The 25,809-nt window shown below is 48.9% G+C and overlaps 1 protein-coding gene across 1 annotated transcript in view; it reads left to right on the top strand.

The window, feature by feature from the left end:
* LOC101961715 (schwannomin-interacting protein 1) overlaps window positions 1–25,809 on the top strand; it is a 549,493-nt gene that overhangs the window by 107,802 nt on the left and 415,882 nt on the right. Inside the window, exon 2 of the mRNA XM_078043492.1 lies at window positions 14,722–14,786. Coding sequence (XP_077899618.1) covers window positions 14,722–14,786 — 65 coding nt within the window. The remainder of the gene's footprint in view (window positions 1–14,721; window positions 14,787–25,809) is intronic.

The following is a 25,809-nucleotide window of genomic DNA, read 5'->3' as shown; positions in this document are numbered from 1 at the left end:
CAGGACCTAAACATGCAGCTGGACCTGTTGTCACCTCCACTCCCAGCCGCCTGTGTTTCCACTGCCTCTCCTTCCCTCCTGGTTGATGGCTCCCTTGTCCCCTCTGCTTTTGGAGCAAATGACAGGATTCATTGCAGAGGACTCTACCCGTTCAACCTGGACAGCTGCAGCTGGCCTCCTAAAAAGCTCTGGACTCCACCCCCTTCTCCAGCTCCTGCTGCCCTGGCCTCTGCCTCAACACACCCTGCCTGGCCAACTCTCAGAGTTCTCCCTTTTAGAGTCCTGAGGCTTCCCTGTTCTGCAAGATTTTTCAGTTTAGTTTCCTGGCCAGGGGTTTCAGACTCGGGCTCCTAACCTACTCGGTACAGGTGCCGGGTCCCATCTCTCAGTGCTAACCCACTCTGCCCACCTGCCAATGGCAGGGGCTGGTGGTAGCCTTCCTCTCTCCACTCATGGTTGTTGGAACTTTCCCTGCTCCCGCCTGCCCCTCTTACTTGTCCCAGGTCCTGGGCCACAGGGTGGGTCGTGTGCAGAACCACTGTCTCTGGGTTCCCTCTTTGCTCAAGGGGTTGGGGACTGTGACCTCTGGGCTTTGAGCTGAGCTGTGTATCTGCAGTTTGAGAGAGATTACAGTGACTCCCTGTGTGTGGAACCCGAGACGCTGCCACCTCTCCTGAGTCTGCCTCCTGGATGGGCAGTCCACGGCCAGAGGTCATGTTGAAATGGGTGTGGGGAGCAAATGTGCTTTCCTCTGCCCAAAGTTTTTGACTGGAACCCTGAAAACAAAGGGTAGATGAAGAAAAGTGTGCTCATTTACCTAATGGAGGTTTCCCAGGACACAGGGCCTTTGTCAGGAGAAGAAGTGGTGGGACCCCAGTGACTAGGCACAGGTTTGGTGAAGAGCAGAATGTCATGGGCAGATGTGACACAAAGCCTGGGTTTGAGCTGAGCACAGGAAGCTTGGGGACCTTGCAGGACCTCTGTTCATGGTCCTCCTGGGTCTCTTTGACTTTGGAGGCAAGGGTACTCTTCTCTATTGCAGGAGGGTTCCACGGTCAACTTGTGGAAGGAAAGAAATCTCTTCCTGTGGGCCATCTTTTAAGTTTCCTCAAATGAAAAGTCAACACACCACAGAGCTGCTTTGGTTTAAGGTCCAGCCCCCATCCAGGGTGAAGCCATAGCAACCATCAGGATCCACCCATGACATACACGGACTACTTCAACTTATCAATGAGAAAACTGGCCAAGTGTCACCATCAGTGGAAGAAGTAAAAGAGCCAGGCATTTGTAAATAGAAATATCAAAGTGAAATGCAAATGGAGGGACATTAACTCCCACAGAGAGCAGGGACATCGTGCCTCCTAGGTAGGACAGGACTGTGAGTTTCCAGGAAAGGATTATTCTGTATCTTATCAGTCTTCCACGACTTGCAGAGTTGTAAAATTCCTCCAGGCAATGGGCAGCTAGTCCAGGCAATTCAGAGGGACACTGCCTGTGTCCAGGGGTGGTCCCCAGGGTAGCACAGTCCCCACAGGACACTGGGAGAATTCGCCCATGTTCATTGCCCTGCAAGGCCTGGTTTCTCTCAGGACCAGGCTGACTCCAACCAACTAGGCCTGGGAGGACTGACAGCTCCTATTACTTGGGACTGTCAGCAGCTGTATATGGGATGAATGAACCCAGATGATGAAGAACCTGGAGGGTGTGTGTCGGGTCCTGCTGTCCTGGATCCATGCTGAGTGTGTGGTTGTCTTACCTGGCTTCACATCATCAGCCCGCAGGAAGTTTAAAGCATGCTCATGAGCTCATGAGCAGGTCCCATTCTTTGCTTTAGTTGGTTGGGATGAGGTCTGGGAACAGGTAACTTTCAACAGCTCTCAGGGAATTCAGTGTATGGTCTCTGTTGAAAACCTCTGCAGAAATTTCCCTCTGCAACACCGTCAATAACATCACACCCTCACCAGCACCTGTTCTCTGTAGTCTCATTTATTTATTTTTAATTTGCATGGTCTTTCAATATAGCCCAACTGATGGGGACCAGCTTAAAACCTGGTTAAGCCTCTGCCCCAACTGCCCCTTGAACTTCACCATGAGTATATACTCAATACAATCGACATAAGGAAACGCCTCAGGGTAGCCCATCTAGGTTCTTCAATGAACAAATAAGGGAACAAACAAGGGAAAGAAACAGATGGGGGGGATCTCAATTAAAGCACCTTAAACACCTCTCAAATTTAAGAAAATGGGAAACAAAGCACAGGCATAGATTGGAGAAACTGTCACTCTTGCATGCTGGTGTAATCACAAAATGGTATACTCACTGTGGAAAATAGTTCAATAATTTCTTCTAGAATTAAAAAAATGAAGTAATCATACAACCTAGAAATTTCACTCTTTGACAATCTCAGGAAAAAAGTTATGTGCATACAGAAATCTGTATGTTGATGTTCATAGCAGCTTTATTATAAGAGCTGACTTGGAATCAACCTGAATGCTCTTCAGTGAGGGAGTAGCTAGGCTGCCATGCCTCCCACCAGGGTGCGCTACTCAGCAGCAAAGGGAGCCATAGCATGGACAGGCCAAGGCAAAGGGTCCTCATACCCTCAAACCTGTTAATGCACTGGGTATTGAGTATTGGGTACTGGGTATTGAGCCCATGTACACTACATCCCCAGCCCTTTTTTATTTTCTATTTTGAGAGAGGATCTTGCTAAGTTGTATAGGGCCTCACTAAGTTGCTGAGTCTGGCCTCAAACCTGAGATCCTCCTGCCTTAGCCTCCTGAGTCACTGGGATTACAGGCATGCACCATCATTATTGGCTTAATTCACTCTTGATATTCTTAACATAATGACATCATAAAGATGCCAGGGGGAAGGATTTGAAGGGCAACTATGGCCATGAAGGGAGAGTGCAAGGAGACCTGTGCAGATGGTCAGTCCTGCATATGATTGTGATGGTATCCAAAGCTATACATGTGCTGGAAACTGCACAGCACGATCACACACACACACACACACACACACACACACACGTGCACACACACGCACACACAAGTTAATGTATGATTGACACAAGGCCAATAGGTTCTGTGAGTTGTATCTACATCAGTACCTTGGTCTTCATAGTGGGCTGTTAAAAGGAGACCCAAACCCAGTTCTCTTCTGACATCAAATGTGGGCTCATCCTACATCAGGCATTTCTCCAGCTCCCTGCAGATGCCAGCTGCTGCCCCGTGAGTCAACTCTGACTTGGTTTCGTTCGATAACTCTATCTGAAGCCAGCAGCCAGTCCCACAGGCCAGAGGGCTCAGTCCCAGGATCCTGAGTCCTGGGTGCCACCTACACTTCTGCCTGACTGGCTGTGAATCAGGATCCCCAGAGCCCCTCCTGGTGTGGGAAAATTCATCCACAAAGCTCTGGAAACACTGCGTTTTCTACCATTGGTTTATTATGAAGGCCACAACACAGGAGCAGCCAAGTGGGAGGCACCTCAGGACAGGGTGTGTGTGTGTGGCACTTCCACTTCTGTGTCCTCTCCAGGCGCTCTCCCTCCACAGATCTCCCAACCCTGTTGTTCAGGGTTTTATGGAGATTCCATTACATATTCCATGATTATCCACTAACCAGTGGGGAACATCAGCAATAACAAAGGACCAGCCCCAATCCTGAAGCTGTTGGAGCCCAGGCATAGGACATCTTATTAGCATATAAAAGGACAATCCAGGGGTCTTCCAGGCCCTTGCATCAGGAGCCAGCATGGGAGAAGATGCTCCTTCACCCCTACAATTCAGGGAATCATAAAGGTTAGGAGCTCACAATAAGAATGTTCTTACTGTGAGCAATTGTGCTTTTGCAGCAGGTGGGGACCATTCTCCGTGGTTCTTGAAACTTTCTGTGTGTTTATAACTATTTCCAAATAATGAATTTTAGAAGCAGGGGAGACGAAGCCATAGTATTTCAGGACATACAATTGGGTGAGAAAGCTCCACAGAGAAATGTAAGGAAGTCCTTACTCTGTACCTTGTGCTGGCTAGTTCTGAGAAGGAAGGAACTGTAACCAGACAGGAGCATGTAAGGGGCTTCTGGTGTGTAAGTCAAGCTCTGTTCTCCACCTGCCAATGGTTAGGGGAATTGCCTTATGTCCCTGGGGATCCTGGGTGAGAGCCGTGGGCGTGCCCTGTGCATGTCCAGGGCAGGTGTGCTGCATTTGCTTTTGTTTATGGAACAGGGTGAATGGGAGCATTTAGGCACACACCGTAGATTGCCTCCAAGGCAGGAGCTGGAGGCCTAAGGAGTTGGCACGTGGCTCAGGGTTTTCAGGAAAAACCTCCAGACTGGGTCAGATAGTGGGATGCATTCTAAATTCTTACAATTAGACAATTTTGGTATCTATAAACGTGAAAAATGCCAGTCATCATCTTGAGAATGCATGTTTTAAAAAGGTATCAGGAAATCCAGGGGTTGGCTGTGGTGAATTATAGTCTAATGAGTTGGCAATTACCATAAATTATTTAGCCACCATGAGATGGTAGCTAATTGAATTCCAAGTCTATTAAAGTTTATAGCCACTTATATTGACATTTCTGAGACCCTCTTACCTAGAGCACACATCTCTATTATTCCATGCATAGGATGGTGGGTTGAAACACCGGGACGCTCTTCCTTAAGGCAATGCCCACTTTACACCTGAGACAATGCTGGACCCAATGCCTTGGGTCCAAGAGTGACATCATGGACACCAAGCTGTCCACGGCCAGGTCCTGGTCCACAGCAGACTACCTGGCTGGAGCCTGGGGTGCATGTGTTCTTGGTGATTCTGGCTGGAACTGTCCTCAGAGGACTCTGACAGTCTTCCATGCACCGAAGGAGAATGATCTGCCCTGAGACTGTGGAGGGAGCTTTTCCCCAGAGAAGGAGCGCCTTTCCAGAAGAGCCTTACAAGTGACATATGGGTGCTTCAGAGCAGGTGTGAGGGGTCCGAGGGCTTGGGAGGCGATGCTGACTTTCAGCCACTGAGCAGGATGGTTTCACACTAACAGAAACAGCAAAACCATTCCACATGAACAGGGAGAAGATAGAAGGGTGGTCGCCAGGCTGGGGTTGGAGCCAGAGGGTGGCTCTGCGCCAAGCGTGGTGCTGCTCCTGGACATGGGCAGCGCTGCCTGGTAGATGCCCTTCCAGCTTCTGTTCTAATAATTTTCTGTCTCAATTCCTCTCACCTTCCTAATCCTCCAGCTTTGGAAGATCACTCACCCCACCCATGTCTATCCCCACTTGGCTTTTAGATGACACTTGTGTCAATATCTTGAGCACATGCAGGTCACATGTCTAGAAGATGTGGGGGGACTTGTGTCAGCAGAGAGCTCAATGGAGGTTTCATTTCCTCCTTGGGATCAGGACACTCTCTGCACATTTGCTCTAGCTGTTTGAAGGGAAATACTGATTCCAATATATCTTGTTTCAGAATAAAGTCCCCTTTATCCAGGTAGCTTGGCTCTGTGATATGGAGCAATTTGGTGCAGTCACTAACATGGTCAAATATAATAGTGTGCTAGTGGGGGTGTCACATGTCACCTCATTGGGAAGTTCTGGTTGGTTTTGAAAAGCAACATTCTCTCTCTATAAACACAGAATCACTTTCCCTTGTGTGGCCTGTCTACTCGAGAGGATTAGCACACAGTTTGGAAGGGATGGAGCTATGGAAGAAAGACCTGTTCTCCACCATCTGCCTTGATGTCCCCGGACACCATGTGGGGCTCAGTGGATGCTAGCAGATGTATGCTACTTTTGTCCCCAAGTCTGCCTGCTCTGTCTCTGGCTCTGATGGATGTCATCTTACTGAATAAGTCCCCAGTCCACAGCTAGCGATGCAATGGCTGAACTTTGGTGGCAGCTCCATGGTCTTCTCTGCTCTCTGAGTGCTGACCCACTGTCCTGGTCAGCCAGGTAGGAGCAGCTGCCCCAGCTCAGGCTGGCCTTCCCCACCCCTACCTTTCACTCTCGTCAGCACACAAGAGCCAGGCTTATCAGATGAATCTGCACCATCTGGAACCTCAAAATGTCTACACCAGCTGTGAACAGCAGCCTTCTACAGCCCTGGACTCCTCAGAGCTCTTGCCCTTTGGCTGTGTTGGGCTCTTCGGGCAGCAGCAGGACAGGAGAGGCTGTGTCTGTGTGGCCTCTGCTGCCCCCTGAGGCCCTCACCTGGGTGCTGTCAACACCGGATGCTGTGTTTGCTAGGTGAGGAGTGGAGCTCTGACTTTGTGGCTGGAGGAGCTGGAGGCGTTTCTGCTCCCTCTCCTGTTTCTTTCTTGAGTTCTGTGTCCTGGCCTCCATTCCACCAAGGTGGGTGTTCCTTCTTTTAAGTAATAGTTCTTGAATATTCCTCTTAACAGAGTTGTCACTGCGTGCCCATAATTATGCTGGAAATTAAAATTCACAATTCTTGGTGTGTCCATGATACACGGAGCTCGGAATGCTCAGGGTCTGCTGGGCCTGGAGAGTAACTGGTGCAACAGTGACACTTGCTTCACACCGTGCACACCGAGGGCCTCGGGCACACACACCTCCCACAAGGGAGCACCACCAGGGAGCACCCGAGGAAATACAATAACAGCCTGCGACACTTCACAGAAAATGTCACCTTTACACAAATGATTTTTAAACTTTGTCCACTGTAGATAGAAATTGCACTATCACACACTGCTCACCATATCTTAATTTTGAAATAGATTTTCACTTTCCAGCCTAACTAGGATAGTGCTTATCAATTTTCTTCTCCGAGAAATCTCAAAGGCAAAACATACTGAGTGTGTGTGTTATTGCTGTGTGTGTGTGTGCTTATTTTTCAGTATTTTCTGGGGAGCTTATTTACACTGGGGTGGGATAGACATATATAAACCTAAACTTTATTTGGGGACTTCTGTTTTTGCTGTAAAATTAACACAAACTTTGTACTCCATTTTAAAATCATGCTTGGGCTATGGTGGCTGACACACCTGGTCCGTCAGAGGTAGGGTGCCTGAGTTTGAACATGTAGGATGAAGGGAAGGATGAGATTCTGCTCCAACACTCAGGCCACAGGAGGAGGTCCCTGTGCAGCCTGTGGTAGCACCTGCAGCACTCGATGCTTTTCTGTTTCGTCCTCCACATCTGGTCTGTGGTCACCCCAACCTCCTATCTCCCCATAAATTCACTTGTAGGAAGCCTTTTGTTGTTGCAAGTTAGGAAATCAAGCTAAGCTTGCTTAAGAACTGCTTTCTAAAGAAGGCTCCAGACTGGCACTGGCTGAGAGTCTTGGCATCAGGGGATGGAGAGGGCCCCTGGGGAGCTGCGCTTTCCCAGTGCCCCTGGAACTGAGGGCTGCCAGGCTACTGGATGACAAGCTACACCCTGTGACTACTTCTGCTCTCTTTTTTTTTAATTTTATTTTTTATTCTAATTTGTTATATGACAGCAGAATGTATTGATACATATTACATATATAGAGCACATTTTTTCATATCTCTTAAGAATATACAAAGTATATTCATAGTATTCATGTCTTCATACATGTACTCAGGGAAATGATGTCCATCTCATTCCACCATCTTTTTTACACCCCTCACCCCCACCAATCCTCTCCTTCCCCTTTGCTGTATCTAGAGTTTGTCTAGATGACAAACTCTAGATACAGCAAAGTCTTCACATGCTTCCCCTCCCAACCCCACTAAAAATCAGCCTCCTTATATCAGAGAAAACATTCAGCATTTGGTTATTTGGAATTGGCTAACTTCACTTAGCATTATCTTCTCCAACTCCATCCATTTACCTGCAAATGTCATGATTTCATTCTCTTTTATTGCTGAATAATATTCCATTGTGTATAAATACCACATTTTCTTTATCCATTCATCTACTGATGGGAATCTAGGTTGGTTCCACAGTTTAGCTATTGCAAATTGTTCTGCCATAAAGAGCACTAATCTCTAGGGTATATAAAGAACTCAAAAATCTTAACACCAAAACAACATATAACCCAGTCAATAAATGGGCCAAGGAACTGAACAGACTCTTCTCAGAAGCGATATACAATCAATCAACAAATATATGAAAAAATGTTCAACATCTCTAGCTATTAGAGAAATACAAATCAAAACTACTCTAAGATTTCATCTCACTTAAGTCAGAATGACAGCTATTAAGAATACAAACAACAATAAGTATTGGCGAGGATGTGGGGATAAAGGCACACTCATACACTGCTGGTGGGACTGCAAATTGGTGCAGCTAATATGGAAAGCAATATGAAGATTACTTGGAAAACAGGGAATGGAACCACCATTTGACCCAGCTATTCCTCTCCTTGGTCTATACCCAAAGGTCTTAAAAACAGCATACTACAGAGACATGGCCACATCAATGTTTATTGCAGCACAATTCTTTTATTCTTTATAAAGACTCTCTTTATCATTGTTTATTTAAACTCATGCCTGACTGTCTATTCCATTTTCCAAGCATGGAGTTATTAGCCTGGGATGTTGATGTCTAAGAGGGTTAAGAGCAGTGAGGTGGAGGAACAGATGGAGCAGGTCTCACCTCCTCTCCTGAGGTCCCACAGGCCCAGGGGAGTGGGCTCTGCTAGGTGAGGTCAGGGGGGCGTTCCATGTGGTGATGTTCTGATGAGGCTGTCATGTTGGTCTGCTCATTCTGGTAGCAGCAAATCCTATAAGGACCATGGAAGAAGAGGACACGTTCCAGGGACAGCTGGGAAACAGGATCCTCAGCACTGGTTTCAGAGAAAGCCACACACAGGTGACTAGGTGCATGCCAGGTGTAGAAGGGGATGGAGAGATGCAATAAGAACATAAACAACCACGAAAATAGCACCGGTGAGCACCTGCTGCCTGGCTCAGCACTGATGGCCTGAATTTCTAACTTCACTACAACCTTGGAGTCTGGTATATTTAGTGTCTATGTTTTACAGACACTAACTTTATTTAGTGTTTGTAAAACGATAGAGGCCCCACTGCCAGGGTCCCACATCCAGGAGAGAGCAGAGCCAGGCACCCCTGGGATAAGACAAGGGAGAGAGCTCACTGCTGTCTTGAGTAGGACACTAGGGAGTTCCCTAGGGCGGCAGCACTGAAAGTCACCTAGGCACTTTAAAGTATGATTCTGGTTACCCCTCATGGCAGTGCATGGGGCTCTGACATCATCACCTTACCAACAAGAAAACAGACCTGGAGAGAGCTGACCGGATGTGTAGGATTGCACAGCCAAGGTAACCCCTCCAGGTCAATGGCAAGTCTGAGCACTTTGCAGACACCACAGGGCTGTCTGCATTCTGAGAGTGTTCATTTGCCCCAGAGAGCAGAAGTGGAGACCACTCCAGTCAGCACCTGGTTCCTGCTGTGAGTCCGTGGACAAGTTGCCTCACTCAGGGTGCCTGTTTTCTCATCCATGAAGTGGGAGTAACAACTGCAACTTTGGCTGCATTTATGGGGCTAGAATCATACTTTTTCGAAGGTAATTTATGCAACGTGCTTGGCACCTACTAAATTCAATGGATGTCAGTAGTGATGGCAGTAGCTCAAAGAAATGACTGCAGAAGGAAATGCGGAAGTAGAGCAGATCACAGGCCGAGATGAGTTCTGAAGGACAAGAGGAGAAGAACCAGGGGTGGGCACTCGGGAGTATTCTTAATCCAGAAGAGTGTTCTCATGGAGGCTAGCAGTAGGGTTTATACAGAAGAATTGAATTATTGGAAATGTACTTAAAGAAAGGCAATCAGGCAGCCGAAGGTAAGAGTCCTGAGGGAGAGTGGAGGGCAGGGAAGGGGAGATGAGGGAGAGCCAGGCTGCAGGTCCCACTGGAGGCCCCTTCCCAGCATGCCCCTAGGCTGCTTCCTCAGCACGGCTGGGTGAATACATAGGAATTGCAAATTCATGTTTCAACTGGACTAAGCAAAAAATCGAATCCAGGTGATCTGCTACACCAGAAGAAAATGCACTCCAGTCAGGGGCAAGCATCCTGAGGGTCGCATGGAGTTCTGATTACCTGTGCTCAATTGCTGTCCTTGGCCAGAGAATCTGGAGTTGGCTGGAGTTACTTGTCATGTTTGCTGTTCTGTCTGCATTCTGAGAGTGTTCATTTGCAGGTTCATGTGCTTGTTTGTATTTGAGTTCTCAGTTCGAAGCGTGGTCTTGGGATTTTTCTCTCTTTTTCAGAATGCAGAAATGTATAAGATGCAAAAATATCTGTGCCCAGCATTTCAGTCTCAGCTGGTTGTCCTGCTGTTAAGTGGACTAATTTTGAATACAGCGATCCCCTTAACATCATTACTGATAGTCATAATTTCTTGTATTCTAGATTTTACGGAAGGGCTTAGACTGAAATGAGCTAAGGCTTCACTCTGTGGCTGTAGCTTTGGGATAAGTTCTTGAGACAATGCTGTATCCTCAAGGAAGGAGAGAAGGACCCTTAATCCCAAAGGGTATTTCTCATCGTTACTTTGGGCTGGCCACAGTCAGGTGGTCCTGGATCCTCTGCTTGGATTGCAGTGAGCAGGAGCTCAGGCAGATTAGGGCAAAGGGCCATCTGGTGGCTGGTTTTAGGTGCTTCTTTCCTGAAGCACCCTTATGTCATCTATGCCAGGAGAATTTGAGGTCTGAGACCATCTGGTCCACAGACAATGACTTAGTCAGAACTGGGCTTTTACCTCCCTGGCATCTGCTCAGGTGAGCTCGGCTGCTCGGCCCTCTCACATGTGGAGTTGAGACCTTGTGTCCTGCCACCTTGGAACACAGCATGGTTCACCCACGAGTAAAGAACCTGCTCTTGCAGCAGTTCCCGTTGCCATACCTTATGTTCCTAAGTTTGCAAGTTGGCTGACCGTGAGGCCCCAGCATGGCAAGGCCAGTGCTCACCTGGCATCTCATGAGGTGGTGGTAGTCACTGCCAGAGCAGTCACAGCCTCTGCATGCATCAGACATCCAAAATGTCCTCGAGGTGCTAGAAGCAGGCAAGTCTTTCAAGTGTACTGCCTCACATGTGCCTATAACTTTCCAGAATGATCCTTTAAATGCGCTGTTGATGTCCTATTAGCCCCTGTTTTCCTCCCAAAGAAATTTGTGTTTAGCTGCCAGGTAACCTCCTTGTGTGAAATTTACAGGTCTGCCAGCCATAAAAAACCATTAATGCATAATACATAAACAAAACCTATGCTCTTTTTGCAAAAAAAAAGGGGGGGAGGCAAAAAGAAAGAATGGAATTCAGTCCTTGCTTTCTAAAGGGAAAAAGCATGAACCTTGCATTTTCAGTTTGACGCCTTTTTGCCTTAAATATATGAGATGACTATTAATGCCCGAATTCACAGTAGGGGAGAAGGGAAATGGCAGTAAATTGTAAAGCACATTTACATTATAACAAGGCCCACAGAAGCATTGTAACTCACACGGTTATTTCAACAGAGGTTTGGACGCCCTCCAATTTAATTTCCTGAAGTCGGGCTGTGCAGCTGGGTCATTGCTGGCCTAATCTGGGAAATGTGGCTCTGAGGCTGTGCATCAGAATGCCCTCCTCCAGCTGTCACCAAGCAGCGTCATTTACAGCCACCGAGGTCCAGGGCAAAGCATCAGAATCACTTTGTGTAGACACTGCAGCCTGCTGGCTTCATAAATTCTGTTACAGAGAGCAATAATCAATATTTCATGTTTAATCATGCAGAGCCAAAATTAGTATAGACTTTATGTCTTCTACTTTTCCAAATTATGCAAATATCAGTAACCCCTTTCCAGTGCCCTTTTCACACTTTCATTTAAAAAAGGGGCATGTGGGGGTGGGGAATTCTAGTAATATTTAATTGAACAATTGAACCGTTGAAAGCATCAGAAGTAATGTTGGCTTTTCACTTCTTTTAAATAGTCACCCTCAGGCTAACATGGAGCTGTTCCAGCACAGAAAGCTGACTTAGTGAGTGTCATGGGTGTGTCAGCTGTGGCTGCACAGTGGAACATACTGCAGAGTGTGCTCACAGGCTGTGTGGCCTTCGATACCGTGGACATGCCAGGAAAGTCAAGAGGCTGCGTCTGGACAGGAGTGCACTTCAGAGAGAAAGCAATTCTGAGAAGATTTCTGATGTTAAGCCTGTCCAGACACACCCTGCTTGCTTAGACTGTGGAAATGGAAGGGCCAGCAAAAAGCAAGAAAAGTGCTTCCTTACTGGGTAGGCCTAGGGGCTGACCATGTGGCTGCAGAGGTGAGCACATCCACCCCCAGCCATGTCCACTGCTGGCACCAGGAAGACACCTACAGGAATGACGCAGAAAGGGAGGCCAGGCACCAAGAAAGAGCCAAGAGCTACTGTCCACTCTGATGGTTCACGCCCAGGTTACTTCAGAAGGCCCCTTAGTCCAGTGGGCAGCAGGACCAGTCATCAACCAATCATTAGCATGGCAGCCAGTGCTCACGCCTTGCCACTCAGCAAGGCTCCCCCTGGGTTTCACATGGGGGAATTTGGAACTCAGTGTGTTGAGGTTGCATCTGAATAACTCAACTTGTACCTAGCAGAGAGGTTTAACCTACATCTTAAAGACAGAAGCTAGCTGGATGCTGTGGTGCACACCTGTAATCCCAGAAGTTCTGGAAACTGAGGCAGGAGGATTGCAAGTCCAAAGCCAGCCTTAGCAACTTAGTAAGGTGCTAAGCAACTCAGTGAAACACAAAATAGGGCTGGAGATGTGGCTCAGTGGTTGAATACTCCTGAGTTCAATCCCTGGTACCAAAAAAAAAAAAAAAAGGAAAAAGAAAAGAAAGAGAAAGAAAAAGAAAAAAAAAGACAGAAGCTATTTAGAGCATGGTAGAAATCATCCTATTATTTGGTCAGTGAAATGGAGCCAGAAAATTGGCTTGAGGACAGCTTCTCCTCCAACGGGTCAGTCATAGCGCCGTTCTTCAGTCAATTAATATGATTAGTCAATAGTTAATTGAACTTTTGGATAGTAGAAAACAAGGACAACTCAGGGTCTTGGGGTGCATGAGCCAGGATCCAGGGATAAGACAGTGACTCGTGAGGGCATGGACACTTTCACAGAGCAACTCCACACTGGTGGGCCTGGGTGCAGGGGAACCGCAGGGTTGGGAAACATCTGGGCCTGAACAGTTGTGGGATGAGGGCAGGGAAGGAGGAGGAGGAGAAGAGCAAAGGAAGTGGGAGAGGCAGGGAGGGAAGCCACCCTGCCAAGGGATAGAGTACTGGGACTCCAGCTCCTTTCCCACCCCCTCTCTCTCCAGTGCCTCCCACCGCTGAAGCCACAAACAAAGTGTCCTAGTTAATAAAGCCCAAGGCTATGAGTTTCCAGGGCACAGAGGAGAGAGGCGAGAGGATGTTTCAGCACTAGGCTACCGAGGTTCGTTTTGGTCTTAGAACAACACACCCATTTCACTCACTCAACAGACACACCTTCAGCATGCACAAATGCTTCTTTCTGGAAATGGGCAATCAGGTGGAGGTGTTGGCATTGCTGAGCTCCGAGCTTGGCAGAGCAGGCAGTGGAGAGGGACTAGTAACATTGGGATCACCACAGGCCACTGAGGAAGCAGGCTGGGTGCCCTGCCCTCCTCTCGGCTGGGAAAACCTGTTGAATAAGGGGAAAGTTGGGGAGGAGCTCAACCTGCATGTGTGGCACGTGATTCACAGTGGAGGCCCCCAAACAGGGATCAGTCAGCCCTCTGTCTGCACAATCACATACCTGCAGATGGAGATCATTCAGGAAAACGTGTCAGTATGGAGCCTGCATGAATTTCCTCTTGTCACTCTCCCTCAACAGCACAGTGTCACCACTCTTGGCCCAGAGTCTTCATTGTGAGGACTCAGAGTTGACTTGAAGCATGCGGAGCAGGTTGTAGGGCTGCCTTACCATGTCAAAGGTCAGTGGACTTTGTGACCTCTGTCCCGCAGAGAGCAAGGGATGGCTGCCCTCTTGGGGCAGGCTGCTAGGGTGGCCAGGAAGGGTTGTGGTCTCAGTGAATGGGATGAAGATCTGTGAGGTCTTCAGATCCTCAGTGTTGCTAGGGCTGAGGACAGGGGCTTCGCCAGGAAGTGGAGCTGTGTCCCTCACACCCTGTAGCACTATAGGTGCCTGACGTGCAGGGGAGGTTTATGCGCATCTGAGCACCTGGCTCAGAGAAGAGGTTTCCAAGAGGGAGAAGCAGGCTCCAGAGTTGGAGACCCCAGGCTTCTGCAGTCTCTTCCCAGAAGCCAAGAGCCAGCACTGTGGACGGAGTCAGGTGGAAAGAATGGAAGTCCAAGCACAGTGATACCAGTGACTGAGGCAGGGGATTGCAAGTTCAAAGCCAGCCTCAGCAACTCAGTGAGCCCTAAATAACTTAGTGAGCCCCTGTCTTCAAATAAAAAAAAGGGGGGGGCTGGGGACGTGGCTCAGCGGTTAAGCTTCCCTGGGTTCAATTCCTAGTACCAGAAATAGAAGAGTGGATGTGGGGTTGTATCCCCACCCTGCAAAGCAACTGGAGCAGCATCTTCAGAGACGGAAAATCCATCTGAGTGAGAGTATTGTATCCAGTTAAGTCAAGGATGAAACTGCCTTGTGTGTTCACATTCATAACGATGTCTGGAACTTACAATGGGGTATTGTCTCAATTTGGCTAATAACTGCCCTCAAGTATTGTTGCCATAAGTTCCTGACACTAGTTTGTGATACTTTTTTTTCCCTTTTTTACAGGAAGAGCTGAAAAGATTGCAGAACCCTTTAGAACAAGTCCACGATGGGAAGTATTTGCTTGAAAAGTAAGTAAAGAATTTTGAAAGGGAGCTAAATCATTGGCTAGGTTAAAAGGCTTGCATGAAAAAAAAAACTCAATTGGGTGTGGTGGTGCACATCTGTAATCCTAGCAGCTTGGGAGGCTGAGGCAGGAGGATCACAAGGTCAAGGCCAACCTCAGCAATTTGTGAGACTCTAAGCAACTTTTTGAGACCCTGTCTTAAAATAAAAATAAGGATCACAAGGTACTGAGATGTCCATGGTGTGTGCTCCAGGGATTGAGACTTAACACTTCCATCTTTAACTTTAGTCAGGGATATTCATAGAAGGCATTAATTGTGCAAGAAGTATAAGGCTAACCCAAAATTAATAGAATAATAGCATGAACATTCAAAATAACACTGCAAAACTATATAAGACTGAGCAAAAGGAAAGGCAGGGGTAGGGAGAGAGAAAAGCAATGAATAAAGGCAAAAATAGTGTCTACCTCTTAAGTTTTTAAAAACTGACCAGTTAGGCATGTGAGATATGTATCCTGATTTCACGTTATGGGAAGAGCTTAGAGGGTTTGTTTTTTTGACATTAACGTAGCTTGTGATTTTATAAGACTTCTAAAAATATTAGCATAATATCAAATTGATTGACAGCCATTGTCAGGATAAGAGAATTAAAAATAATTCCTGGTTATGAAGGATCTGCACTGTGCTCTGTACTGTGAATGCCCACCAACTTTCCCTCATGTCCTGGTTGTGGCCTCTCCATAGGAGTGTTACCATTTCCATCTTACAGAGAGGAAAGAGGCTCAGAGAGGCTTCTGTGTGCTCAGCCAGAGAACGGTGAGGATGAGAGCCAACCCAGGTTTGGATGCCCACGGAGCTGTTGCTCCAGCCTGGCGGGGTCCCAGTGAGCTCTGCCCCAGTGTGTCCTGCTTGGCTTGGGAAATGCATTTACAAAGTACCCTGACATCCTCAGAGGACAGAGCAGGGCAAGCTGGGAGGCCAGTGGACCTTGTGAAGCCACTGCAGGGAACCAAGGAGGTGCCCCCTGGAGGAGAGGAGCCGGAGGAACGTCTGGGAGCCAAATTGCATCTTTGTCTCCAGAGAGTAGCTCGAGACCTACCAATAGGAGATGAGGAGAAGCAGCCTTGGGCTCAGGAAAACATGACTTTTACAGCTTTCAGGCTGCCCACAATGGAAAGGATGTTGTCAAGAAACGAATATCCCAGGAAGGGCATAAATAAAAACATCAAGAACATTCCTGAAAACGGAAAGCTTGGCGTGGGTCTGGTTCTTCTTTCTGCCTTTCCCCAGCTCTGTGAGTCAGGCAAATGGCCTCACAACCTGAGCCCAGGACCCTCAGCTTCAAGGAGGAAGGACAGAGTGTCAGTCCTCACAGGCATCAATGAGGACCTGACCCCATGGGAGGTGGCCCAGGCATGGTCCAGCCAGTACTCTGTGGATCTGCTGGGCAGATGCCCTTAGAAGGGCAGTATCAGCCCTTCCAGCAAATGAGCTGCCTGGGTTAGCTGTGGAATTATTTATCCTCACTATGGCTGTTTGCAGGTAATGGGAATGACTTAGAAAAAAGCAGTTTAGCCATTATGGACCAAGCTCTGGAAATTCCTCAAAAGACTGTGAATGGGCTGCCTTATGACCCAGCAGTCCCACCCCTGGGTGCACACCTGAAGGAAACGAAGCCAGCCAGCGCTTCCATTTCACTGCAGTCCTAGTCACAGCAACCAAGACACGGGGACAGCCCAGGTGTTCGTGAAGGGTGTGGACAATGTGGTGCACACAATGGAATGTTTGTTACTTGGCCACAAAAAGAACCAAGTCTTGTCATTTGCAGCCAGTGGATGGGAGTGGAGGACGTTAAGTGAAATGAGCAAGGCACAGAAAGATAAGCACCACACGCTACCGTCATGTGGAACATGAAACAGTTGCTCTCACAGGAATGGAGACCAGAGTGGTGGTTTCCAGAATCTGGGAGAGTCAGGGAGGCCAGGAGAGTAGGGAGGCTGGGAGAGAGAGGAGGCTGGGGCAGGTTGATCCGAGGGCACTACATTAGTCACTCAGGAGCAGGAAGCTCTGGTCTGTTTGGCACAGTAGGGTGACTGCAGATAACAATAATGAATGGTCCATTTTGAAAAGCTAGAAGAAAGTACATTGAACGTTTTCCCCATAAAGCAACAATGAGTGCTTGAGGAGATTAAAGTTTAACCTGGTTCAAACATTACAGGGTGCATATGAGTTTCAAAACATGGTGTTTCCCGTTGTTATGCACCACTTTTTGTTTTTATGTATGAGTTAAAAATAAATTCAACTTAAAACACAAGAGAACATCTCTGTCTCCCCCATCTTCCTGCTGCCGTCACCACTGTGTGAACAATGACCAGAGCCTCCAGCTGACCTTAGAGAGAAGCTTCTCCCATGTGACCCTGCTGTAATGACAGAGGGCTGGTGGCTTTTCATCCTGCTGCATTGGAGTCTCCAGGGAGGTTGCACTCAGTCCAGGTAGTGAATCCCTAGGGCTGCCTGATTCTTCTTGAGAGCTTCCTGGTGATTCATGGGAGGAAAAGGGGCTGAAGACAGTGGACAGATGCTGTTCAGCTTCTTCCAGTTCATCCATCTCCTCCTGTGGCATCACCCTCTGAGGACTCAGGACACCCTGTGACATTCAGCCCATTTATTTACTGAACCTGGCTATGTCATGACTGATTTTAATGTAGGAAATGAACTGCAGAAGTGTTTCTTTTTCCTTTGTTAATTGACTTCAAGTGTGTACTGAGCTCTTGCCACCACCACCACATAGCTCTGCCCTCTGCCCCAGGGGGAGGTGCATGTGCTCCGCTTCCTGCAGCCCACTCTTCCCTTGCTATCGCAGGCCTGGGCAAGCCCGAGCCTCTGGGGGTTTAGTACAGTTGTTATTCCAGCCATGAATGAGGAGCCTCAGGATGGGAACTGTCTCCCCTCAGAACACACGGGCCCTGGGGTGACCCTCCCTTTCATGCTTGTCCAGGACACTGAGAAAACAAGCTCTGGCCATCTGCCCAACAGCTGCAACCATTCTGTGGATTTCTGGGGAGTTTCCTGACCTGCTTGGGGCAAGACTGTGTGTCCTTGAAAGCTGTCGGATTTGATTAAAAAATGGGGCACTTGAGTGAGCTGCAGCTGTCCTGGCACTGTGCAAATCAGCCCAGCCAGGCACACCCACCAGAAGTTAAGTGCCTGGATAGGTGGCCCCTCAGAACATTCCCCTTGTTCTAAACCTCCATCAGTGCACAGGGAGAGCTTTGCTCCACCATATGGGAGACCAGTGGAGGGCAGCACAGGGCGTGTGAACACTTACACAGGTGCACACACTTGCACACCAACACATGGGCACACACACCACTCATACATGCACACACAGACCCACAGAGCTTGGCAAGAGCCCAGGAACAGAGAAGAACTCTGTCAACTCATGAATTGGAGGCTGCTTATAGCTGTTGTTTGCAATGATCGTTCACTGGCACAAGACCAGAGGCTCACTGCCATTTTCGTAACTGTTGAATGGCTGGATCTCTGGTGGGTGGCGTGTGATAGCAGGCCACATGTTTTGTTAGTATGCAGTCACTTGATTAACCAATGGAAGCTATTGATGGCATAGACAAATGCTGGCCAATTAAACCAATAGGCATTCGCAGATCATTCAGGAAATATGAATTCTACCCTTGGATTAGTGAAATTGCTGGGAGAGGTTCTCCTTATGAAGATGCCACCTTGCTGTAGTCGCTGCATGGCGACAGGTCTCCCTGCGTGCTCTCTTGTGTCTCTACCTGTCCTTAATGGGATGCTCAGTGGACCCTGCAGTGTCCTTGCTACAGGCTGCTGTCCCTGCAAGCTGCAGGATTACAGAAGTGAGACTTTACTGTCCGCCACCCTGGTCTGGGTCCCTCTGTCCCCCATCAAGCATCTTACAGGTTTCCAGCAGTTTCCTGCCTGGTGGAGTCCTGAGCATGGGCCCTGCCTGGCAGTCTTGCGTTGTATCCCCCACGCTCCATGCCGTTCTAGCATCCGATGATTGGAGCATGTGTGTAGATGGTGAATGAGGAGAACTAAGAGGGGCCCTGGGTACCCACAGAACACAGCCTCTTCCTCACCCAGCCAGGCAGAAGGAGCTCTGCTCTCCTGGGCGTGCGGCACCACCTAGTGGCCACATGAGTGCCTGTGAGCCGCCATGTGTGCCCTCAGTGCTTAGCCACTCCTCCCTAAGGAGGAGGAGATGCACTGTGGCTTATGGCACTGCACTAGGACATTCAGCAGGCTTTGTATCCTTTTCTTTGATGCCACCACACTCCTGTTCTCATGGCTGACAGCTCCTACAGCCTTCTAATGAGCTTTCTTCCTCTCTCCCTGTTCCCTCCTGATGCAAGCCACTCCTCCTGTTCCCTGGCTCCAGATCCTGTTTCCCAGGGGCAGGGTGATGGTGCTGGACCTCACATCACTGAGGGCCTACTGGGTGGATTTGGGTGTCAGTACTGGCCTTTTATAGCTCCAGACAGAGGGGTCAAAGCACACATCACACTCGTGGGAGCTGACGTTTCCTGATGCCTGACACACACACCCTTGCCTGGGTCTGTGCTCTGGGAGGAACAGAGGACTAGGCTCTTAGGGGGATGAAGCACATAAGCTGGATTCTTAAGACACAAGTTTTACTGTGTTTCTCCCAAATGGTGAACTGAGCTACATCCGCTTCGGGGTTCTCAGCTGATACAGGGTGTAATTTACAGAATTAAAAATCATAAATGCACAATGTCTGTGACAGGGGCTGTACACACCTGTGACCCATGACCATCTGTATACAGGCTCATTTCCTTCTATCCACCGGTGTGCCTTCTCTTGTGCGAGATCCCTGTTTGTTTTCTAAAACCAGCCTGTGCGTTTTCTGGCCTCTGCTCCTCTATTGCAGGCCTTCCTTACACACACGACCTGACACTCTCAGCCTGCAGACTTCCTTCAGGTCCTGTGAAATCCAGCCCAGGGCCACCTTTGCAGGGGCTGAGCCCTCAGTGAGACCTGCAGCACCCCGAGGCAGAGGCCACCATCCGTGGGTCACACTGCCAGACTCAGACAATGTGGGGAGCAGAGGAAGCTGGGACAGCACACCACTGGGCGGGGCTGGAGCCTCCTACAGCCACTGGTCAGCAGGATCACGCATTGTGACATTCTCCCCATGTTCCATCTGCCCCCCGGAATGGTCCAATGTTCCACTTTCCTGCCTTGGCTTTGAGTGTAGGGCTGAGCCATGGAGGTGGAGCCTTCTCTTCTGGGGTGTGGTCACTCTCTGCCGCCCTCCCTCAGGACTCTGTTAATAGAGTCAAGTGAAGGGCCATGAATCCTCATCAGTCTTATCAGAAGCTGGTGACTGAGCTGCACTGTTGCTGAGTGCTAACATCCTGGGCGGCAGGGAGGCGTGGTTTCTGTTTCCAGCTGCCGGCTGGCGACGGATGTGCAGAATAATGTTGAAAAATATCCCTAAATCTGCAGCCCTTGGAATCTAGGGTGAAGTGTCCGTTGCAACATGGTCCACATGGGGCAGGTGGTGTGCAGTGTTGGCTGGGAGGACGTCTGAACCATCCTACACTGGTGCCCTGTGCCTCCTCCCTGCTCTGGGCAGTGGTGCCAGCTCCCCTTACCCCTTCCCCTTCATAGGGAGCATGATTCTCCAGCGTCCAGCAGCACTTCCCGCTGCTCATCTCACCACCACCTGGGGCCACACACACCTTTTTATTTAAGACCTTCTTCCTTCTTCCTATTTCTGTTCTGGCCCCCTCCAATTATTTTTTGGAAAAAAAAAAAACACACCTCTTCTATCTCCTTCTCACTTCCTATCCTATTTTAATAATGCCAAAATTGAGCCCATTTTCCCTACTCTATAGAATTGACTATTATATTAAGATAGTACTAATAGTGCCTCGATATTAACACATAGTAAGAAATAGTAAGATCCAGACTGAGATAGAATCGATTATAGAATGATATATCAGATTTTAAAGCTACTTCTAAATGGAGAAGGGGCCCATCGGGATCTCCCTGGCAGTGATTGCCAACCAGGGCTGTCTTGGGATTCTTTCAGGTGCCTGTAAGCATCGCCAGCAGTGGGTGGTGTGTGCCGTCTCTGCCTCTCTCACACTCAGCTCCACGAGTAAGAAGACACAGGACAATTTACACACGTTTGAGCTTGGCCAGAGCTTCTGATCATTTGGGGGAGAAAAGAGGAATCTTGTAGAAGTTACCCTTGGGGTGCAACCTGGAAGAACAAGCCATGGCTGGATTGAGGAATTAGAACAGAATTGACTTGAGGTGTGGTCTGCAAGCACTGGCTGTCTGTGGCAGGACTTTCCTCATTCATTTGGTCCTGCCCAGTGAAAAGGCTCTGGGGGGAGGTTGCGGCATGAAAAGCCAGAGCATCCAATTTGAGTGCTGGATCAAGTTGGGACCCTTGCTGGCCTCTTAGCCCCACTCCTTCCCCAGCTTGTGGAAGCCAAGGGTGGGTACCAGCTGCAGAAGCAGGCAGAGAAGTTTCCTGGGGTCCAGCCAGTACAGAGCTGGAATGCTGTGATTTATGTTTGCTGGTTTGATGGCGGAGTCTTAGCTCATTGAGGTGCAGATGAATAGGCTTATCTCCTCTAATAACTCTGGACCCCATTTCCCTCACTGGAGAGGGCAAGGGAGAGAAAACTTAATCTTGCCCAATAATGGAATTCGAGTCCCATTGGAAAATTTACTGCTGTTCAGTGACTTTTGTCTAATCTGGTTATTAAATTCTGAACTCCTGCAGCGGTTGAAGCAGGCCCATGCCCGCAGCTGTGAGGCCTGCCTCTGCCTGTGCCTCTCCTCTGTCCTCCCTTCTCTGCTGCACACCTGGGCCTCCAGGCGTGCTACCTTAAAATGGCCGAGGCCTGGAAGAAGGGGTCCTTGGGTCTCCCTCAAGCCCCCGGAGGTGTTGGCTGCACCCCTCAGGGGCTTGAACTCCTTGCTCTGCTGGGCTGCCTTCTGTGACCACTGGCAGAGCCTTGGCCAACCTGGGAGGCCTCAGAGGGGAGGGTACTCCAACCCTGCTCCCCTGGGGAGCTCTCCAGACCCACAGAGCCTCGTTGAGAAGCTGACCCTGGTCTCAGGTTCCTCTCCAACACCACAGCTTTCTCCTTGGGCCTGTGACCTCTGTTGGTAGGACAAGATGAGTGTCTACCTTCTCTGGAGGAGCAGAGAAAAGAGGACACTGCACCATGGAATCTGCTCTCCTGGAAACCATCCTGGCTGCCACTGACAGGCCAGATCAGTGGGGTCCCAGCAGGACTTCTGTGCAACCCAGCCCCTGCCAGCCTGTGGGGGATGGTGGGCACATGGGCAGGCATTCTCCTGGTAGAAAAGGCAAGATGGGAACTATCAGGGACAAGCAGCCTCTGCTACACACCTGTATAAGTGGGAACCAGGATGGGGGTAAGTGACAGGGGAGCTTCAGTTGGCTCTTCATCAGCAGGACAACATGAAAAGGGAAGAATCTGAGCTGGGCCAGTGCACACACCGGCCATCCCAGTAGCTCGGGAGGCTGGGGCAGGAGGACTGCACGTTTCGCTTCCCCTAGAACTAGACTCAGCAACCTCGCAAGACTCTGTCTCAAAATAGAATGAAACAACTGGGTAGAGTGCCAGCCTAGCATGTTTGAGGCCCTGGTTTCCATCCTGAGTACCCAAACTGTACACTTGTATGAGGTGCAAAGAACCAGAGGCCTCAGGAAGGGTGGCTTTGTGAGGGGGTGTGAGTGTGCAGGGGCTGTGATCTGGAGGCAGGGCCAAGAAGGGCACATTGCCTGCCTTATGGACGTGAGTGGTAAGAGGCAGTTGTGAGCATTAGACCCACAGGACCAAAAGGCCACATAGAAGGGGTAAAAGCCATTGAGAACACACAGCCAGTGGGAAAAGGTCCTCTGGGAGGTGGAAGGCAGGGTCTCTGGCGAACAGGCAAAGGCAGGCTTCACAAGTCAGAAAGTAAGAACAGAGACAGCACCAGCCAGGGCTCCAGGAAGCCTAGAGGAGGGTCAGCGTGCACTGGGGAGCCAGGGAGCAGCCGGGAGGGAGGGCAGAAACAAGGAGCCAGAAGGTAGCCTGCAAGGGGACTCCACCCCCATCCAACAGTGATCCCGCAGGTCCCAGCCATGCTCTGCTAGCAGCAGCAAGATCTCAGCAGGTCTTCCAATACAAACTGTCACTGGACGTCTTTGTTACTGAGTGCCACCCTTTCCCTCGGGTATTTATGTAGTGATGAAGCAACACACAGTTGCATTGAATATAATCAGCTTTTAACATCCACTTCATAACTATTTCAATTCCTCTCCTGTTTTTTTTATTGGTATATTTGGTTTTATGATGAAACAGCATTTAGATTTTCTATGAAGGGTGAAAGAGACAATCTTAAAAAGAATTTTGAGGGCTGGGGATGTGGCTCAAGCGGTAACGCGCTCACCTGGCATGCACGGGGCACTGGGTTTGATCCTCAGCACCACATAAAATAAAATAAAGATGTTGTATCCAAAAGTTTAATTAAGAGAAGACGTGAGATAAATGGATAGAGTGCAGACTTTGCAATTCGAGTCATGTAGATTCAAACCCCAGCTCTGCTTCTTACCTACTGTGTGACCTTGAGCAGCCTGGTGACCTCTCTGGGCCTCCTTAATTGTACTCCTTAAAATGAGAACAGTAACTGGATTATAATGAGCTTTCAGTGATGAAAAACCCAGAAAAATCACTAAGCCTCTTAAGTCTTTTCCATCCAAATGTATCTTCCCAACATATTTCTGTGAACTTGGGTAACAAAATACTGCCAGTAGGGACATTCATGAATCCAGGGTTCCAGTGTATGTGATTTTCACATTACCTCAAAATACTTAGAAGTTCTAGACATGTCTGTTTTTATGTCATTTTCATAGTCTACCCAGGACCCCTACGTGTGGACTTTGGGGCTGAGGGACTTGCACACAGTGACCTTTGACTTCTGCATGCCTTGGGGAAGTTGAGGCTGATCTTCTGTAGGTGAGCCCCACACAGGCCAGTGTGGCTGGTGTCAGCCTCGGGCCACAGCTAATGAGAAGTTCCCTGGCCACTTCCTTGAGAGCAGAAAGTGCTCTCAAGCTACTTCTTGGACAAGTGTATGAAGAATAGGTTTGTTCATCAGCTACTGACCAGGTCCTCTGACTTGCAGAGGGCACTGCTGGCCACTGGGCACTGCCTCAAGGCTGTACGGCCTCCCGGTGGCTGGCCTTGTTGGATGCTCTTGTCTTTGAATGCTCCACACCATCCTGGCTGCTCTTCTCCTTCTCAGGCTCAGTCACCCCTCTGTGTCCTGTTTCTCAAGTGTCTTGTCATCTTCACAGAGTGTCACAGATGCAGGAACATGCCCAAACGCTCACCTGGGAGGGAGCCGGGGTTGCTGCTCTCAAGGTGGTCTTAGTATTGGTGAAACCTTAAGAAAGATCTGGAAGAGCAAGAGCTCAGGATGTGCTGGAAGTCCCACCATCCTAGGTGGAGTGAAGTCAAGGGCAGGCAGGGAGAAGATGGGCTGAGACGAGGACAGCTATGGGAAGCCTTCCACTGGCCCGCGTGTCCCTTCACATCATGGGGCACATGCATATCAGGATAAGGGATTGGGTGGACACCAGACCTGCTAGGAGAACTCACAGATTCACATGGAGAACTCAACAAAGGCTTGAATAACAGGGCTTCTCCTCATCTGCCCTAAGTCAGCACATGGCAGGCCACTTAGGGTGGCACCCTCTTTTAGCTGGTTCAGAATTCATCATACAGGATAATAAAGTATTTTGAAAAATTTAAAGTCATTTAGTAATATAAAAGAACTAGAAACTTTCATATGAAAACCCAGATTTCTGGCCACTTAGGAGCAGTGGGAAGTCTGGGACAGGGTGCCCTCTCTGGCCAGTCTGCCCTGCTGGCCTGGAGCAGCTCCTGAGGTCCCCCTTCTGTCTTCTGCAGACCTCCTACCTCCTGCCTGTGCCCTCAGGCCCATGTCTTTGCCCCAAGGCTTTTTTTTCTCCCTCTCTCCACCCTGCCAGGCCCAACTAAAGAACCAAGACGCTCTGGAGCTTTCTCCAAGCACCTGGCTCTCAGGGTGCCCTCTCTTCTGTCCTCTGGGTCAGGACACCCAGGGGTGACCAGGACCACATATGGTGAGCCCCCAGGTAGTCATGAGCTTGAGGAGCTGCTCACCCTGCAAAACAGGGACATGTAGAGAAAGGGCAGGGGCAGGTGACAGCGCCATCTCCAATATGAGAGAAGGGAATAAGCAACAGGCCTAGTCAAAAAGTTATGAAAAAAGATATTCAGCATCTGTTTGGAAACCCAGGCTTCCTTTATAATTCAAAATGTAGGAACCAACAAAATGTGTTCCCTTACTTCATCTTGGCTTCAAAGGATGACATCCTCAGCATTGCTTAATCTAAAAATAACAGTGTCAAGGCAGTTGTTAACAGTTTAGATGTGGTGTGCCCCTAAAGCTCAGGTGTGAAATGCAAGAAGGTTTGGAGGAGAAGTGACTGGGTTATAGCCTTGACCTAATCAGTGAATCAGTTAACTGAGTGTAACTGGAGGCAGGCGGGGTGTGGCTGGAGGAAGTGGCTCACTGAGGGTGTGGCTATGGGGTATATATTTTGTTTCTGGAGGTGGAGTCTCTCTCTGCTTCCTGATCATCATGTGAGCTGCTTCCCTCTGCCACACTCTTCCTCCGTGATGTTCAGCCTCACCTTAAGCCTGAGGAATGGAGCCAGCCTTCTATGGACTAAGATGTCTGAAACCTTGAGCCCTCAAATACACTTTTCTACCTCCACAGTTGTTCTGATGTGTCCTTTAATCACAACAGCAAAAGAGCTGACTAAGACAGCAACTTGTTGTTTAGTCTGCAGCCAAGGAGGGATCCAGTAGGAATTACAGTGGAGCCAGGAGGAGAAGGCTGGAAAGTGATTTCCATGAGGTGGGCTTCTCTTTTACAGTAAAAC

This window comes from Ictidomys tridecemlineatus, chromosome 3, assembly GCF_052094955.1.
Source record: "Ictidomys tridecemlineatus isolate mIctTri1 chromosome 3, mIctTri1.hap1, whole genome shotgun sequence".
Classification (NCBI taxonomy): domain Eukaryota; kingdom Metazoa; phylum Chordata; class Mammalia; order Rodentia; family Sciuridae; genus Ictidomys; species Ictidomys tridecemlineatus.
Note: the sequence above shows the minus strand (reverse complement) of the source record. Positions and strands in the feature narration are given on the sequence as shown.